Below are 18,476 nucleotides of genomic sequence, written 5' to 3' on the forward strand. Positions count from 1 at the left end.
GTTTCGGCCCGTACTGACTGTACATACTCAAAAGATGCCGATACATTAAGGAGATTCAGTAGTACACTCGCCGTAGAGTAGAAACATGCTTATCGGTTCTGGATATCATGAGTTTAATATTTGGAACAGAGGTTTGAAATTTTGTGGTAAAAAAGGTAATGCTTTGTTCTAAAGCTTGTCGAAGGCTATTTTTTAATTTTTTAATTTCTATTGAAAATACGTTTCCTACAAGAAGCATCAACTTTAAGCACTTGTAAAAGCTTTTAGTGACCATATTATTGAAAACCGAAAACGTACCGAGTTAGTGTGAACCTTTGTCTGTTACCATACAAGAAGTTAGATATTTATCTTGCAGCGTTAAATCACAATGTTTAGAATAGGAAACCATGTTTTCGGAAAAATTCACACTAGGCACGAGCGGTCTATTGCGATCAATCCCCTTAATAAATGACATCGAATTCTTTTCCGTTTACCGATCACAAGCGCGAATAATAAAATTTTTAACCGGGAATACAGGAACTGGGTTGCAATTTTTTCACCCGCGAATAAGGAAACCGTGAATAAGGAAAATGTGAATAAGGAACTTTTACTGCATGTGTCAATTTTGTGCAAATAACAAATTTTATTATAAATATGACTACAATAATTTTATATTAAACCGTAATCATATCATATGTTTAAAAAAATTAATTTACCGGTTGTTTTGAACTTACAACCTGTGCTTATGATTAAGATAAATCTGTCAGTATGAATTGATCATTATTCCTACGTTTCCAGCAGCTTCAAGGACCAATTTCTAATTACCGCGGAAAAACGAAGATAAGTATCTCTATCTATTGAAAATAACGCTAATTGCATAGAAGGCTGGACAAAAAGAGCCAATACACTTGCATACACATCTGGCAAAATGCTCACACGACTTTAACATAACCATGTGTTCATTATATACAGCCTACTATATGTTATGTGGAAATATCTTCATCTACAGCTTCTTTTTCGCACGTATGATATTAATAAGTAATTCCAATAAACTAACTCACGTATTGCCACGTTTTTCTATGTTGTATCAATAAAGAAAAAATATTCAATCAACACTTTCAGATAGTAGATAAATAATTGCTTAAAATTTATTCGTTTACTGGTATTTACGAGATACATAATCGCACAAACTAACCTTTTGAGAGAATAACCGAACCGAATAGAAATAAAATTAACATAAGTTAATTAAATATATTGTCATAAACGAATGCCGCAAGCGATCGATACTCTCAACGCATCTAATGCATCGAAAAGCCGGTAGGCCAACGTAAGTATTAATCACCTATCACACTGTGGACAATGCTGTCACGAAATAATTTAAATACAGTGACTTATAAACATCGACTTCAATACCAAGCCTATATGGACACACCTAAACTAAAAAGTTAATAAGATCTGACTACAATAACGAAGTAGCGTCAATTTCTCCACCTGTTTTGTTATCATCATTTCCACCCTTGAAGATGGAATATTTTTTTCAAATTTAAATGGAACCAGAATTATTAAAATCGAATTGAGAACCTTCAGTTTTTTGTGAAGTCGCTTGAAAAGGAAGTTTCGGGAAGTTTCCGGAATATATGTGAAGTAGCTGCTAGAACTACTTCAAGTTTCAGAGCGGGTCACACTTTTCTATGTAGATTTTAGGTTGCATATAACCTAAGACGCCTTTTAAATTCCGTAAAAATGACAATGTAAACCATAAGTCTATAATAAAAGTCTATAATAAAAGTCTATAATAAATAAATCAAAACGCTTTGAGTCATGGGACGGTGTGTATGCTACTTTTCACCAAGCCTCGACCAGGAAGTGAAATTTTCTTGGATGGGTAAGTAGGTAATTCAGCATTCATATTCATCAACAAACAAATCGTAAAAGTTCTCGATTTTGTCGAATGGTCAGAGTAGTAGACATTATTGAATTTTTAAAGGAAATTACCACATAGTTTTGTATAAGAGCGTCTTGGGCTTTTGCGCTATATTAAGTGAAATTAAATGATTGCGATTTAAAATTTTACATTAAATCTTAATCAGTTAATATTCAGGATGGACTAGACAGATGGGTCAGAACTTTTAATGTATGGGCTCTGACCCACCAGACTCAATAAATCTTCGCTCGGATTTTTTTCTGAGTTGAAGACAGCGATGAAGAAACTCGAATACAAATTCAAGAAGGATCCGAATTGTTCTAATGGTGAATATTTGAAGAATTCTATGTAAAAACAGGCCAATTCCATATTGATGTGAAAAGCACCCTGTGAATGGGCTTAACTCTATAAAATATTGGGCATCTCTTGGTATAAAAAGCTTCCAAATTTAACAACTGAGATACCGTTCGGGAGGACGCCGGCTCAATTCCGGGTCCGTCTGCCTTGGTCCAAGTTTTTCTGTCGTTTCCTTGGATAACTTAGGCAAATGCTTGGGGCAGTAATATTCCACAGATAATCTTTCATTCTCTTCTGTCTTCATTTCGTCCGTCTCATCTCTTCTCACCCGAACCATCACCCACCCATTTCCACGATTCCTGAAAGGAGGCTGAAGAGGGCCTTCCGCCCTACCTTTCAGCGTAGTCCGGAGGGACTGCCCGCCTACCAGCATTAGTCGCTGGTGGGAATAAAACTCCCAAAAGTTTTTTAGTTTTTTTTTAACAACTGAGATACAAGCACAAGATGTTTGTCGCTGCAGCGTCTAGACATCTCCGGAGTTAGTATTACCTAAGATTAAGGACGGCTTTAATGGTTGGGAGGTTCCGAGAGGGTAGATCTTTGCAAAGCCCTTATTTTTGTAACATTAGTTTTAATGATGATAATTGATGAGAAATGCAAATTTATAGTTTTAGAATTGCTTATTGGAAACATAACAAATTATTAATCATGATAGATGTCAGTGACAAAACAAAAGAGAATTTAAAATAGGTTTAGTTTAATTGAAATATGTTTTTGTTACTAGAAACAAAAATACTTACGTCCTTATGTGAAAAACATTTAGGTCACCTCGATTTTAAGAACTAAAAAGAGCTACTAAAAATACTATAGGTACTTGGATAAACCAGCAAAATTTGATTGCTGACATGAACCAAATAATCAATTATCTTTTTTCCGCAAGTTCCGGTTGAAATTTTAGTTCGTTTGCTTACTTTGGAGACAGACAAAAAACGGCCTAACAATCTGTTAATTGTTAATTAAACAAAACCACCATTCAACCAACCGTAAAATCCGCTGTTTTGCTAATATTTGCGTTACGGTCCATTTCAATTACATACTGCTTGAAATAGTTTTTTAGTACAGGGATAAAAGATAAAGATGTCTTTAGGTTAATGTTAGCGGTAATGTTTTTCAACGTTATATAAGAATTAATTTTGGTGAAAAAATAACAAAACACAAAACAAATGAGAACGTGCGCGATAATAAAATAAATAGACTTATTTTTACTTCTATTATTGCTGGAGTGAAGATAAAGTAAAAGCAAATACATTTAGCCTAAAATATATCATATTAATTACATGAAGGTTAAGGAAACACTTTTTTCTAAAACGCGAATTCCAAGTCATTTCTTGAAGCGTGCTATAGATCCCTTATCATCATCGTCATCATTAAAGACCAACAAAACTAGAACATTTTACATCTTACCCTTCTTAACTCATTTTCCTGTTTTAAATAGAGCTTCATGTTGGAGACGGTATCTTCAAAGATTCTTTACTAGTCGAAATTTGTTTACCATTTCACTTACTTGTAAATTGATTAATTCTTATCTGCTTAAGTGGACGTTGTCTCCACAAGCGAAAATTTAGTTTCTTCACTGTATACAGCGGTCTAGCAGCTTGAAATATAGTGTTCAAATTATGCGGCGTTTCCGTTATGCGATGTTCATATCACCACAAGTCTGTTGCAGCTGTTTATTCCTTTAAATTCTACTTAAATTACGACAGGCGCGAATAGGCTGAATCCATTGTCACGACGTGTGTTCAAAAAGTATCGCGAATTTTGAATTTCCGCGGATTATGTACCTCCCATTTTCAATTCTCTTGTGGCGTTATGTTGGTACTCACGTGTCTCACATATACCGAAAAGTTCGGCCATGTTGAACGTTCGGTTAATTTTTGATAGCTGATGCTTTGCTTGCACGTGTTTTAGCTCGTCTTCGATTTTTACCTAATCCAAAAAATGGATCAAAGAATCTGTATTAAATTTTGTATGAAGAACAAAATTAAATGCGCGGACGCATTCCGAATGTTGACTAAGGCATATGGTGAAGCTGGCTTGGACCGAGGCACCGTTGATCGGTGGTACAAAATGTTCTCAGAGGACCGAGAAGATGTGAACGACGAAGAGGGTGCCGGACTCCCGAACACGTCAACAACAGACGAAAACATTGATGAAGTGAAGAAAATAGTATTGACCAATCGTCGAATCACCGTCAGAGAAGTTGCCGAGGACCTAAACATATCGATTGGCTCCTGCCATTCGATTTTACCAATGATTTGGGCATGAGACGGGTCGCTGCGAAATTCGTACAAAAGTTGCTCAATTTCGACCATAAACAGCATCGCATTAACATTGCTAAGAAGCTGGTAGATTCTGTCCGCGACGACCCAAAAACAACACACTAATAATGTCGCAGCCACCGCATTCCCCAGATTTTGCCCGCTGTGACTTTTTCTTGTTACCAAAACTAAAGAAGCCTATGAAAGAACGACGCTACGCTACGATTGAGGAGGTAAAGAAGGCATCGAAGCAGGAGCTGAACAAGATCACAAAAAATGATTTTTTGAAGTGATTCGAGGAATGGAAAAAACTTTGGCACAAGTGTATAATATCTGGTGGGTATTACTCTGAAGGGGACAAAATAGATATTCATGAATAAATGAAATAATTCAGGTATCGAGCTAACGCCAAACTCATTTACATTTAATTAATGTATGGAACAACCAAAATTACCATGACGATTCCGAACGTGGATAGCAATTGTGGATCAATTTTCGCAAATTGGTACCCATCCGATTATTGGTGCAATTGTTATCACGACTGACATAGATCACTCTGGGAAAATTTCACGACTTTCTTTAATTTTTACCTTTGTCTGAACAGAATTCGACAAAAGTCCGTTCAAAAAAGATGACAACAAAAGATCATTTTAACAGTTGATTCTGCATACTGCAATTAAAAAAAAAAGGATCTACAAGAATGTCCTCGGGGTAAATATTCTTCGTTCCTGTGTCTAAATGACACATGGTTGAAATATAAAGACAAACTAAGATATTTTTAATTACGTTGTATTATTTTATCGCTAAAAGGTCAATTTATGCGTTGGAGGAAGGGCAATTTCTCAAGTTTTCATAACTCTCACAATTATCAACACTATTTGCTTTAAAAGTTATGACAAGCTTGCATGTATGATAGAAAATTTTAAGAGCAAGGGAAAATGAGCAAGACCAAGACCGAGACTTGACCATCGAGACCAAGGCCATGATTAGAAATAGGCATATAAGCAACACCAAGACAAAGATCTAATAAGCAAGAATAGGACCAATATCAACACTGGGAAAGTTTTGGTCTTTGTCTTGCTCGGAATGACTATTTGATATTGATAATACTTATTTACAAATTACGTAAAAACCTGTTAATTGTTTAAAAAAATTTCATACTCTCGTTAATTTAACATACTTAGGACGGAGGTCTTGCCAAACAATTCAAAATTTTTGTAGGTCAACTTGTTTATTAATTTCCGTATTGAATTATCTTACGTCATTATCATAAGGTCGTCAGTCCTAAGACTGGTTGGACACGTAACTCCACTCTTTCCTATCCTGATCTAATCTTCGTATTTCCCTAAAACTAGAACAACCCACATCCTTAACTATTTGCGAACAGTAATCTAATCTAGGTCTACCTCTATCCCTCCTAACTCCTGTTTCTGCCTTTAATATGTCTCTGGCTAGACCTCCATGTCTGAGAAGGTGTCCTAGTAACCTATCTCGTCTATTTTTTATTGACTTCCATAGAGTACTCTGTTCTCCTATTCTTTCTAATACCTCTTCATTTCTAACCTTTTCTACCCACGTTATCCTCATCATTTACCACATTTCGAAAGCTTCTTACCTTTTCTTTTCCACCGCTATCCTCTGCTTTATATCCCTACTACTCCTTCCGTCCTGAGTTATTTGACTTCCTAGGTATCTAAAATCAGTCACTTCTTTTAATATTTCGTCTCCTATCTTTATATTCGCTCTTTCCCTACTTTTCCTTCCCTTGCATACCAGTATCGTTGTTTTACTGTTATTTATTTTCTTATAGTACTGATCTGTTAGTACCACTTCCATAAGTCCTCCTTGCTAGATGCTAATACTGCTATATTACCTTACGATAAATAAAAATAAAGTTTATCATTAATGTTTGGAGACTACGTTAAAATGATACCACTTGCGAAATTTCAGACGAATGTCAATAGTATTTGACTATTCTTTTAATGAGCTAATTAACATCTCTAATTGGACACTTATTTTTAAGAGGTACTACAGATACCTTGCCAATCCTCTTTTTAGAAATTTAAACGTTTGTTGTGACTTTGGCAAAGACTCCTCGTTTGATTTGACCAAGAACTTTTACTTTTACAATATATTGTATGTCCACAAAGACAATGCGTTCAGGATTTCAATGTTTAACAGAAAGCCTGTGAAACGACCAAAAAAGGTAACGGTTTCCAGTTCCCACGTTTTAGATTTCCAAACGCCCAGAAAATCAACACGAAACGAACCTCATGCTGTAGGTAATAATAGTAATAATAATAGGACAGTTGGGCCATTCGGACGCATAACGAGATCGGCGATTTATGCACGAACTCGACCATTTTCTATGCACATTGGTCTAATTGCGTCTGAACACGTGACAGAACAACACAGAAGAGGTATTTTATCATTTCGAAGAATGCATTTGCGGAAAAAGTCTTTGTGTGTCAGCGGGCGCAAAAAATTTCAGACCGATAACAGAATGCTAACATTCATTAACTGAACAATAAGAAATTGTTCTTGGACACATTGTAGAACAAACTATATGGGTACATATTATGCTTATTAGTTCTCATTTTTACGACGAAAACCTGGAGAAAATATATAGTATTCATTGTTTCTCATACTTATAATTAACGCGGTCAAATTAGTCAGATGAAAGTACGAACCACAAAACTTCTAGCTTCACATTCACGTATTATATTAGGTGTATTTTTTGTCAGATCTGGTGAATATCACTTCGATCCTGTTGTCTTTCAACGTAACCGTATGATCCTAAGCAGTCAAATAAAAGAATTCTTTGGCCAATACGAATATAATAAATGCTAGAAAGGAAGCTAGAAAAATTGAAAGGAAGCTAGAAAAAAATAATTTTTCCATGAAGAAACTGGATTTTTGGATTCTAACCGCGTCTTTTTGATGAAATTTTTATGATGAATCATGATGACGTCAAAAGTGTTAAGATGTTTCGTCTCCTATCGGGAACCACATATTCAGTAAGTACACATTGTTGATGCATGATACCCAACGTTGATACTGAATTACCATGAAGTTCCTGAAGATGTCCTTTGTAATAGAAGAAGAAACGTCTAACATTTTTGACGCCACCACAATCTGTCATAGGAATTTCGTCAAAAAAACGCGGCTAGAGATCGGAAATCCAGTTTCTTCAGACGTCAGCCGTGAAAGCGTCAATCAACTTTTAATTTTCCCATGTTTGGGATTGTATTAATTTAAATAACTGTTATGTTTATAGCATTTTTCATCATAACCTCCCCTTTTCGTAAATCCCGGCTACGCCATTTCCACATATATAGGTGGAAATTTCCATGCTATTTTTATATTTCATTTATAATATAAAATATACAGGTAATTCAACCGACGAGTAAAAGTCTAATCGTGGGTATGTCAAATGGATACGGAAAACGGAGGTGTTTCTTTAATTAAAAATTAAAAAGGAACTAGAGCGCCTTTTAATCGAAACCTTGTGATATCTAGCGTATCAAGGAACTACGTTTGGGTATCTCAGCCTACTATCTTTATGCAAGGACAAAAATGTTACAAATAAATAAACCACAAGGTCCATTCCCCTACTTGTCAACGTTTTATAGGCGAATCTTACATTAGATGAATGTTTGACACTGAATGCTTATACCGTTTCCAATACTGCATTTTATCTGGATAATCTTTACAATTAATATCATCTACAATGTGAAGTTACTTCAACAAAAAGTAAAGATTTTTATGGTAGAATTCTAACAAGTAGATTTTCAATACATCAAACACCAAACTGTTCTGAGGATTGCACCATCAGAGTAAAAAGTAAATTTTTGATGTTATCGTCCGTTATCATCATCATGAGACTTCAGCCAGAAGACTGGTTGGAATAGGAGGAATGTAAGGGAAGAAAAGGCAGGGAAACAGCGAATATAAAGATAGGAGACGAAAAATTAGAAGGAGCAGGTGATTTTGGGTATCTAGGAAGTCAGATAAGTCAGGACGGAAGGAGTAGTAGGGATATAAATCAGAAATTAGCGCAGGGTCGAGTCGCCTTCAATAAAAAGAAGTCACCTCTATGCTGGCGAACGGTTAATATAGAAATTCGAAAAAGATTGTTAAAGGTGTATGTATTGTACGGGTGCGAAACATGGACGGTGGGCGCGGCGGAAAAAAAAAGGTTAGAAGCGTTCGAAATGTGGTGTTATAGGCAAATGATTCTAAGGAAGTCCATGAAGGTCTAGTCAGAAGCATATTAGAGGCGGAAACATGAGTTAAGAGGAGTAGAGGTAGACTTAAATTAGATTATTGTTTGTGAATTGTTAAGGATGAGGGTTGTTTTAATTTTGAGGAAGTGCGAAGATAGGAAGGAGTGGAGGTGCGTGTCTACGGACTAACGACCTTATGATGATGACGCGTTCTTCTTTTGTTGTTCATCTCGTAACGCCGAATTTATAACCATTCGTTAGATCACTTAGTAATACATGCAAAGGCATGAATGAATATAAGTGAATTAATTAGCAATTGCGGTTGTTGCATAACTACCAACGCGCCGACGAGACGCGCTAATTAATATGAAATCGAACGGTTTCTCTCTACACGTCGGTCCGTCATTAGCGCAATTTTATCTTAAAATGTTCACGTCCGATCGCCTTTCTGAAATATCCTTCCTCGCCTTTATACATAACTAACTCCCTTACACATTTACATACAAGTACCTATATGTACACCTATATCTTATGTTTCATTTGGTATTCATACGTTCCTACATAAATATGTAGGTATAACGATATGATACACATGAAACATTCCTTTGATGAAATAATTGGTTGGAGAAATAGCGACTTCACTTAGTGAAACATTAATTTCATTAAATCTCGTTCAATTAAAGGCAAAGATGATTAACATACCACTTAATTATGTATGTAATTCAATAAGAGCTTTTACCCACAGGATTGTACCTGATCTTCATAATGCGGGTGACGTAAATTATGATTCAAAAAAGAAAAAATTAACAAGGCGCTCAAACGAATTGTTAATAAAAATTGAATATTAGATAGATAGATAGCTTTATTAAAAACATTATGTTTTATATATACAAGGTGCAAAAATATGTTTTATATATACCAAGTACAATTTTTATTATTTTTCTTCTCCTGCTATTTTTCTCTTCCATAAGATTTCTCTCATCCTTTTCATGTTGTTCACTCCTTCCAGTTGAGCTTTCCAGCTTTTTGCAGAACTTCCCGTTTCCCCACATCGCTCAAAAATATGTTCAAGCGTCTCTGGCTCCTTTTTACATAATCTGCATAATTTCTTTTCTTCTTCCTCCCAATACCTTGACGCTCTATTTTCGCTTCCCAATCTGAATCTTGCAGTTAATTGTAGGTGGTTTTTTCTCTTTACTCCTTCATCTTTCAAATAATGAGGTTTTTCTTCTCCTTCTTTCCATAATATCTTGTACTCTTGAGCGAATTTCATGTTTCTCATTTTCTCTCTCCTTCTTTGTTTGTCAATATCTTTAGTTAAGTTTTCTAGTTCCTTCCATACATTTCTCTCATTTTCCAGCTTCCATATATAATGTTTGATTGACCATCCTCTCTCCATTAAAAAATTCTTTCTTTCTTTTTTCCATCTTTCCCTTGTGGTTTTCTTTTCTTCCTTTTGCAAGAGCGCAATTTTGTCCTTAACTTTTACACATTCTTTTAGTATTGCGTTGCCTTCGGAATTTAATATTTTTTCTTCGTACTTTAAGGCCCTTTTTGAATATTTTATGGTCAGTTTTTCATATTTAGTTTCTTCCTGAAGAAGGTATCTCGGAGTACTCTTATCTAGCTTTAGTGTCCATTTAATATATCTGTCCTGAATACTTTCGATTTCTTTTCTCTCTTCCCATCCCCAGATTTCTGCCCCATACATTATTATACTTTCTACTAGTGTCTCGAAAAGAAACATTCTCTTTTTCCAGCAATCTCTTAAGTTTCTTTCTCCTATTCCCCATACTTTTCCCATTACACTTAATGCCTTCTTTTTCAGATTTTTAATGTGCTTGTCTACTCCATTATTCCTCTGTAATATGAAGCCTAAGTAATTAAATTCTGTAACCTCTTCGATTGTTTTTCCGTTCCATTGGAATTCGACCTTTTTCTTTCTTCCTCCTGCCTTCTTCCCTCTTAAAATTTTTGATTTGTCTGTATTTAATTCCAACCCTCTTTCCTTTATGTATTTGTTGAATTTTGTTAACATTTCCCTCATTCCTCTTTCATTATTCGCTAATAAAACTATGTCATCTGCATATGACACTGACCAAATTTTTTTTCTACCGATTACTATACCTCCTTCTTGCGCTGTGCTCATTTTCTTCTCTAAGTTTGCAAATGTTGCATTAAAAAGTACTGTGCTCAGTGGACACCCCTGTCTTATGCCTTCTCTCATTGATATAATCTTTGATTTTTCCCCATTAACTTCTATCTTAAAGTAAGTTTCCTCATAAATTTCTCTTATCCTCTCTTTTAATTTGTTTTCTATATTTAGCTCTTCTAAGGTCTTCCATATCGTATCTCTTTTAAGCTTATCGAAAGCTCCTTTCATGTCTGCAAAGAAGAGGAAAATTTCACCTTTTTCTTTCTTTATTTCTTCTTCGATGGCCGTTTTAACTATGTATATTGCGTCAATAGTTCCTTTATTTTTCCTATATCCCATCTGCGTCTCTCCTAATGCTTTTTTGTCTTCCAATTCCTTTTCTAATCTTTTCCTAAGTATTTCCGCGTAAATTTTATATCCTGTGTTCATAAGAGTTATTCCTCTGTAGTTTTCCGGTTTATGTCTATCTCCTTTCTTGAAAATTGGTTTTATTATTCCCATTTTCCATTCCTCAGGCAGATCTTCATCTCCATTCCATATTTTATTTAGTATTCCTTGCAAGTTCTCTTGTAATTCCTTTCCACCATATATCCAGGCTTCATTTGTGATTTTATCTTCTCCAGCCGCCTTTTTCTTTTTCAGCTTCTTTATTACTTGTTCTACTTCCTCTTGCGTTATTTCGTGATCTTCATTTTTTTCTATTTTCTCTTCTTTACCCAGCTGTCTTGTTTCTTCTACTACTTTTCCTCCCATTTGTTTAGCAAAGTGCTCAGTCCATTCAACCATATGTATTTTTTTACTTATCTCTTCTTTTTTTGTTCTTTGTTTGTTTATTAACTCCCAGAACTTCTTTCCCGTTTTGTCCTTTCTTGCTTCTGACCAGTCTTTCTCCAATGTCAGTCGTTTCTTATCCTCAATTATTTTTTTGTATTTCTTTTTACATTCACAGTAATCTGTTTTCAGTTCACCTGTTTCTATATATTTTTTCCTTGTCTTCTTTAACTCTAGTTTTGCTGCGTGACATTCTTGATCCCACCATTTCTTTTTCTGGATACTTGTATTAATCCTTATTTTCTTTATACATACCGCTGCTTTTAGCTTTTCTCTGAGTCCGTTCCAATTTTCTGGTCTTCCTAATTCTTTTAACTTATTGTTGTAATTTAAAATATCCTCCTCCGACCATCCTTCGTAGATTATTGTTTTGTATTTAGATCCTTTTTCATGTACCTTTTTCGTTAAAATATTTAATTGCAAGTCTAATCTTTGATGGTCTGACTCATTGTTATCCACTACCTGCATTCTCTCTATCAGATCTTCTTCAGTTTTCCTATTAGTAATTACGTAATCTATTACTGACCTTCCTTTAGTTCCTATGTAGGTTAATTCCCCTTGTTCATCGCCTCTTACGTTTCCATTTAGGATGTACATTCCATTATCTGAAACCCAATTCAGTAGTACCTCTCCTTCTTTATTTAAAACCTTATCTTTCGATAGCCTATATTCTTCTGTCATCATTTCACTCTCTCTTCCACCTTTATTTGCTGTTCTTGCGTTAAAATCTCCTCCCATTATTATGTATCCTTCCTTGATATCTTCTAATATTTTTCCTACTTTTTCATAGTTTTCACTCCTTCTATCTCTCATGTATACGCTTAAGATCATAAGTTTTCCTTTGTCTGTGTTTAAATCTAGTTTGATTAGTTCCTCATTTAACTTTTCTATTATTGTAGACTTTACATTTAGGGATTTGCTAAATGCCGTGACCATTCCTCCTTTTAGCCTTCCCCTTTTCCCTTCCCTTCTTGCTTCAACCAGTAAAATATTGTAATTTATCAATTTATTTTCTATTAATTCTCTGTCTTTTTCGTCCGCCCAAGTCTCTGTTAAATTTATTACGTCATACTCCAGTAGTTTTTCCCATTCTTCCTCTAAATTCCTAATACCCGCAACATTCCAAAAGGTTATTTTTAAACATTTTGCTTTGTTATTTTCTTTGTATATTCTTTTGTCGACTTTATTATCTAAGTTGTCTCTTAATTGTCTAGCAATATTACCCGCTATTGTTCCTAATAATCCCCTATTATCTAAGTTGAGCGCATTTTTGTTGGTAATCTGATACTTATTGTCTATTTTATGTTTTAGTTTTTTGGCGTAAGTTTTCCTTCCATTTCGTTCCATACCATCAATCTCTCATCTACTTTTAGTTTCTTGTAACCTATTTTAACAACTTTTCCTTTCTGTCTCTCTTCGGACGCTATCTGCTTTATGCTTTGTTGTATATTTTTCTCATTTTCCGTTAGTTCACTGTCTATATATATATTTGTTCCTTTTAGTTTACTTTTTGCATGTAAAATTTGTTTTTTGTTTTCCCAGTCTTGCAGTTTAATGAAAATAATCTGCCTATTATGTTTTTCTAATTTATTTGCAGATATTATTTTAGGTTTTATTTGTAATTTTGTATAAATAATCTGCCCAACCTCCTCTTTTATTTTCTCTGCAGTATTTCCTTTTATTTTGCAATATTAGGTAGGTCTATATTGTGTAAGTTATTGTTCTTAGGTTGTAACCCAAACATGATTATATATATGTATATAAAAAAAACACTAAAAAAAATTAGTCACATTGTAAGATTTGAACCCGCGCGCTCTAACGTGGTAGACCTACGTTCTAACCAATAGACCATTTACAAGTTGATCTCTCTGGCGAAATTACTATCACATTGCGGGGTAAGTCAAGTTTGTTGCTCTGTGTGTGAAATAGTTGCGCATATGGGCAACTTTTTAAGATGCTTGACTAGTTTTTGTTTTATATCAACTGTAGAATTTCAATCAAGATCGGATTTGCTTCATATTCGCCCTTACCTTACCAATAAGCATTGATTGACTGTCTTTTTTTTTTTTAAATCGTCCACTTTCTCCAATCACCACAACGTGGTGTACAGCAGCGTTACCGTTCGTGATCATTCTGCGCGCGGGACATGAATTAACAATTTACTATTTTATAAATTGAGATAAAATCTGCCATTTGCAAACAATGAGGAACTGTAGCTGGAAGATGAGAACAGCTAGTTCACAGATAAATACAAACCTACCGTGCAATATGTACCTGGGTATCTACTTTAAGAACACGTACACGTTTAATCATTTAGCCGCGCGGGACTTGGTGTTCAAACGACCTTATTAAACGTTATTTATACGATAATTACTTATTACAATTGTCGTACGGTTTTGTTCTACATATAGACGATTTATTCTTATCTACCTCTTTCATCTATAGGAAGAGAGTTTGTTCAGTCGTGTAATAGATGGATAAGAAACTGAATCATTTATCTGCATATTTGTGAATGAATTGAGATCAGGATTGATGCTCAATCATTCATTAATGAGGGATGAATTCAAGAACTTTGTTCTAAAAATATCGTTACTGAACTTTGCTTTGTGAGCAGGCTACGAGTGCTAATGGGGTGGTTATTATTTCTGAATTTGAAGAATATACGTTAGATTTTCCAGTAACATAAGGTTTTTGCTCAAAAACCAAAATTCAATAAATAATAGTTGGAAGACAATGTTTCAGGATACATCCCTACCAATGAGTGGTCAGGAGGCAGCTCTGATTTCAATCTTTTAAATTATGCACAAACATCAAGCGCTTGTATTGACAACTAACTCGTGGAAAAACAGTATCCCCATCTCGTCGTATTCACTCATACTCACATACTTAAACCAGGTATAAACGGTTGTGTACAAATCGTCAGTAATTACATGGTTAATGAATCGATCAAAGCAGCCATCAGCAGCAATCACAACACACAAGATCGAGTAACATACAGACACTGTCACACCCGCTACAAACTCAGCTTCCACTGTGACCTAAAAGGACTTGTTAAGACATTATACCTGCGGGCTTCCCCGAATCCTTCTAATTGCCGCCTTCGTTGCATTCGCAGTGCATCTGCCTTGTATTCTTGAAATTTGGTTTTTCCCTAAATTATAACACCATTGTGTACCATCCAGCTACGAACCTTTTGGTGTACGTGACTAGTGTCGTTGGGAGTAGTGACCCGGGAAAAATTCCATAAACAGAAATAACACAAGTGGGAGAAATAGGTTGAGATAAAAAAAGGACAGAACAGTTCAGAAAAGACAGTATTAGCACATCCATCAAAGCAATCGCTTCAAAATTCAATTCATTTTTGTAATCTTAAGTTTAAGTGTGTATGTATAGGGTTAATAAACGTATTTTAATGATACGCATCTTATTAATCGGACATACGCTGGTCCTTCGAGTTGTTTAATTGTTCTTACCGAACAATATATGTGGTACAGCAGTACACCGGCGAAAGATAGGTATATAAGTTTTTTTACTTTTCCTTCGCCAAGCGAGCCAAGCTCCGTAACAGGACTCTTTTGGAAAGATTTCGAAAATCTACCCAAAAAAAAAAATTTTGCGAAAGACGTCTCTTTATTGCGTACAATGCGCCATTCCTTTAGTATTAGTCGTGTAATTGTCCCGTAGTGTTGTAAGATTGTGAAGAACGATGTTGTCAGATTTCATCGAGTAATTACAAATTAACTATGTAATTTCATTTGCTGTTTGTGAAAACATTGACAAACCGTCACAAAGACAAGGAAGTAAACAATTGAATTCCTAGCTTAGGGTGCGATAAATAGTCACAATTTGTGTAATTTCGTTGAAAATGAGAGTGATCTAAGTCAATATCGATCTAGAAACTATGTTAGAAACTTAGTAAAATTTTCATCATCATCATTATAAGGTCATCAATTGTAGGACTGGTTCGACACGCATCTTCACTTTTTCCTATTCTGAGCTAATCTTCGCATTTCCCTAGAACTAGAAAAAAAAACATGGGTGTTTCATTCCCACCAGCCACTAATGCTAGTGGGCGGGCAGTCCCTCCGGACTATGCCGGAAGGTAGGGGCGGAAGGCCCTCTTCAGTCTGCTTTCAGGAATCGTGGGAATGGGTGGGTGGTGGTTCGGGTGAGAAAGATGCGACGGACGAAATGAAGACAGAATAGAGTGAAAGATTATCTGTGGAATATTACTGCCTCAGCATTTGCCTAAGTGATCCAAGGAAACCACAGAAAAACTTGGACCAAGGCAGACGGACCCGGAATCCAACCGGCGTCCTTCCGAATGCTAAGCAATGGTCTAGACCTCTAGGCCATGCCGCTCGGTCCTAAAACTAGAACATCCCATATCCTTAACTATTTGTGAATGGTAATATAATCTAGGTCTACCTCTAGTCCTCTTTACTCTTGTTTCTACTTCTAATATGTCTATATAATTAGCCCTTCGTGCCTGAAAAGGTCTCCTACCAACCTATCTCGCCTATTTTTTATCGACTTCCATAATGACATCTGTTCTCTTATCCCTTCTAACACTTTCTCATTTGTGCAGTTTTTAAGTAGATAAATAAAATTTACGTTATTTGATAACAGAATAACTGAAATTTTCGTATCATAAATAACATACCACTGTATCCCAACTGAGGTTGAAGTAATGGAATACAATGTAGTTACCAATCCAGGGAAATACCGATATTCAGAAACCTAACTTTAAATAGGGTAGGGGATGTAAAAAAAATGAAACTTTATCGATTTTGAAATGAATACAGAAGAGCCGTGAATGATTATTATCTGTGGATTTCAGTGCTTCAGCGTTTACCTAAATGTTCCAAAATGATCAGCGAAGAACTTGGATCGGAACAAGTGGACTCAGAATCAAATACAAGCTCAGTTCTATTAGCTGCGGTCATTAAAAGAATAAAATCCACATCTGGCAACGTGGATTCCAATTAATACCAAGTTGTAATGCACGATTGAGTATCGATATTTGATTTTCTCCGACAGCTACAGGACGTGTTACTTAATTATTGCTGTAGTTATTATCATTATTAAGGAAGACAATGGGAATTGCTTTATTTCTTAATAAAGTGTGCATCGTTACATAATACCTATTATAGTTTGTCATGAGACTTCTTACGAAATGTTGCGGATTACACAAATTGTTTATGACAATTTCAGGAAGTTTTGCTCTATTCATGATTTCAGCCGAGGTCGTTACAGATAACGGAAGACTGCCAGCAAAATAAACATAGCATATTTAAAAAGATATTATAAAAAAATATTGCAGATACTACTATACAATAGATCATAGGACTTTTAGATTTCTGGAAATTATTTCTACAAATTTATGATTTTATTTGAAGAACATTGCAATATAAAATACTTCACAAAATTATTTTTAATGCAATCAATTAAAGAAATTATCTAATATATTAAGCGGGTTTAAGCTTCAACTTCACTAATTCTATTAAGGCATATCAATAAACCTTTCAGAGGAATGAGATTCAGAAAAGTTGACGGAAACCATAATCTGCGTCCTTTGATGATATGACAACAGATGAATGCATGTGGAAGTCCTATGTAAGCAATTTGATAAAATAAACCCTTATTTGTGCGCCCTGATGGACGAGCGCCACCCCAAGGGATATAAGTGTTGGTACAAGCAATTATCATTTAATTTTATTTCAGTATTGATGAAGTAATGATATGTATATTTAAATCAAATTTCAACTGAATTGTATTCTAAAAAGAACATTAAGTTATCTGTGAAAATTGTGAGATTGCGGATTTCAGTTTCAAGCACTTTAGGCATCATAAGCACGCCGTAGACCAACCTACACGCTTCTGTCAGTTAAACAGCATTCAATAAGCAACTGCAGATGGCGCGTCGTACTGATAGGTCACTAATTTTATCAGTTCGTTGACGTTTGACAAAGTCCTTTTCGATTTAAGAATATCGACTTGTTAAACTGAATCCATGGTGCAGCGATAATCAGAATTGGATTTATCGTGTGGGTAATACCAATTTTTAACGATAAAGTTCCTGGTTTGTTTTTCTTCTAATCATACCACCCCTAACCCCCAAATAAAGTCCTCAAGACAAACAGTCGTATATCATTTACAATATCCGTCATCATCATCATCATAAGGTCGTCAGTCCTAAGACTGGTTGGACACGTACCTCCACTCTTTCCCATCCTGAGCTAATCTTCGCATTTCCCTAAAACTAGCACAACCCACATATGTCTCTGACTAGACCTTCATGCCTGAGAAGGTGTCCTACCAACCTATCTCGCCTATTTTTTATTGACTTCAATAGCGTCATCTGTTCTCCTATTCTTTCTAATACCTCTTCATTTCTAACCTTTTCTACCCACGTTATCCTCATCATTCGCCTATAACACCACATTTCGAAGGCTTCTAACCTTTTCTTTTCCGCCTCGCCCACCGTCCATGTTTCGCACCCGTACAGCGCTGCCCTCCAAACATGCACCTTTAACAATATTTTTCGAATTTCTAAATTAACCGTTCGCGAACATAGAAGTGACTTCTTTTTATTAAAGGCGACACGACCCTGCGCTATCCTCTGCTTTATATCCCTACTACTCCTTCCGTCCTGACTTATCTGACTTCCTAGATATCTAAAATCAGCCACTTCAATATCCAGTGGTTCTAAAATATTTTGATTAACAAATATTCGTTTTGTTACT

The 18,476-nt window shown here is 35.3% G+C and overlaps 2 protein-coding genes across 3 annotated transcripts in view; both read right to left on the reverse strand.

Annotated features, from left to right (window-relative positions):
- The window catches only part of LOC108737948 (GAS2-like protein pickled eggs), a 202,101-nt gene that overhangs the window by 32,062 nt on the left and 151,563 nt on the right, over positions 1–18,476 (reverse strand). The gene's annotated exons all lie outside the window — the stretch shown is intronic.
- LOC112906852 lies at positions 10,789–13,245 on the reverse strand. Its single transcript, XM_025981884.1, has 2 exons — positions 11,275–13,245; positions 10,789–11,227 (listed from the first exon to the last, which is right to left on the reverse strand). The coding sequence occupies exons 1-2, from the start codon at positions 13,075–13,077 to the stop codon at positions 11,219–11,221; spliced, it is 1,812 nt and encodes a 603-aa protein (XP_025837669.1). The 5' UTR covers positions 13,078–13,245; the 3' UTR covers positions 10,789–11,218.

This window comes from Agrilus planipennis, unplaced genomic scaffold (genome assembly GCF_000699045.2).
Source record: "Agrilus planipennis isolate EAB-ADULT unplaced genomic scaffold, Apla_2.0 scaffold120, whole genome shotgun sequence".
Lineage (NCBI taxonomy): Eukaryota > Metazoa > Arthropoda > Insecta > Coleoptera > Buprestidae > Agrilus > Agrilus planipennis.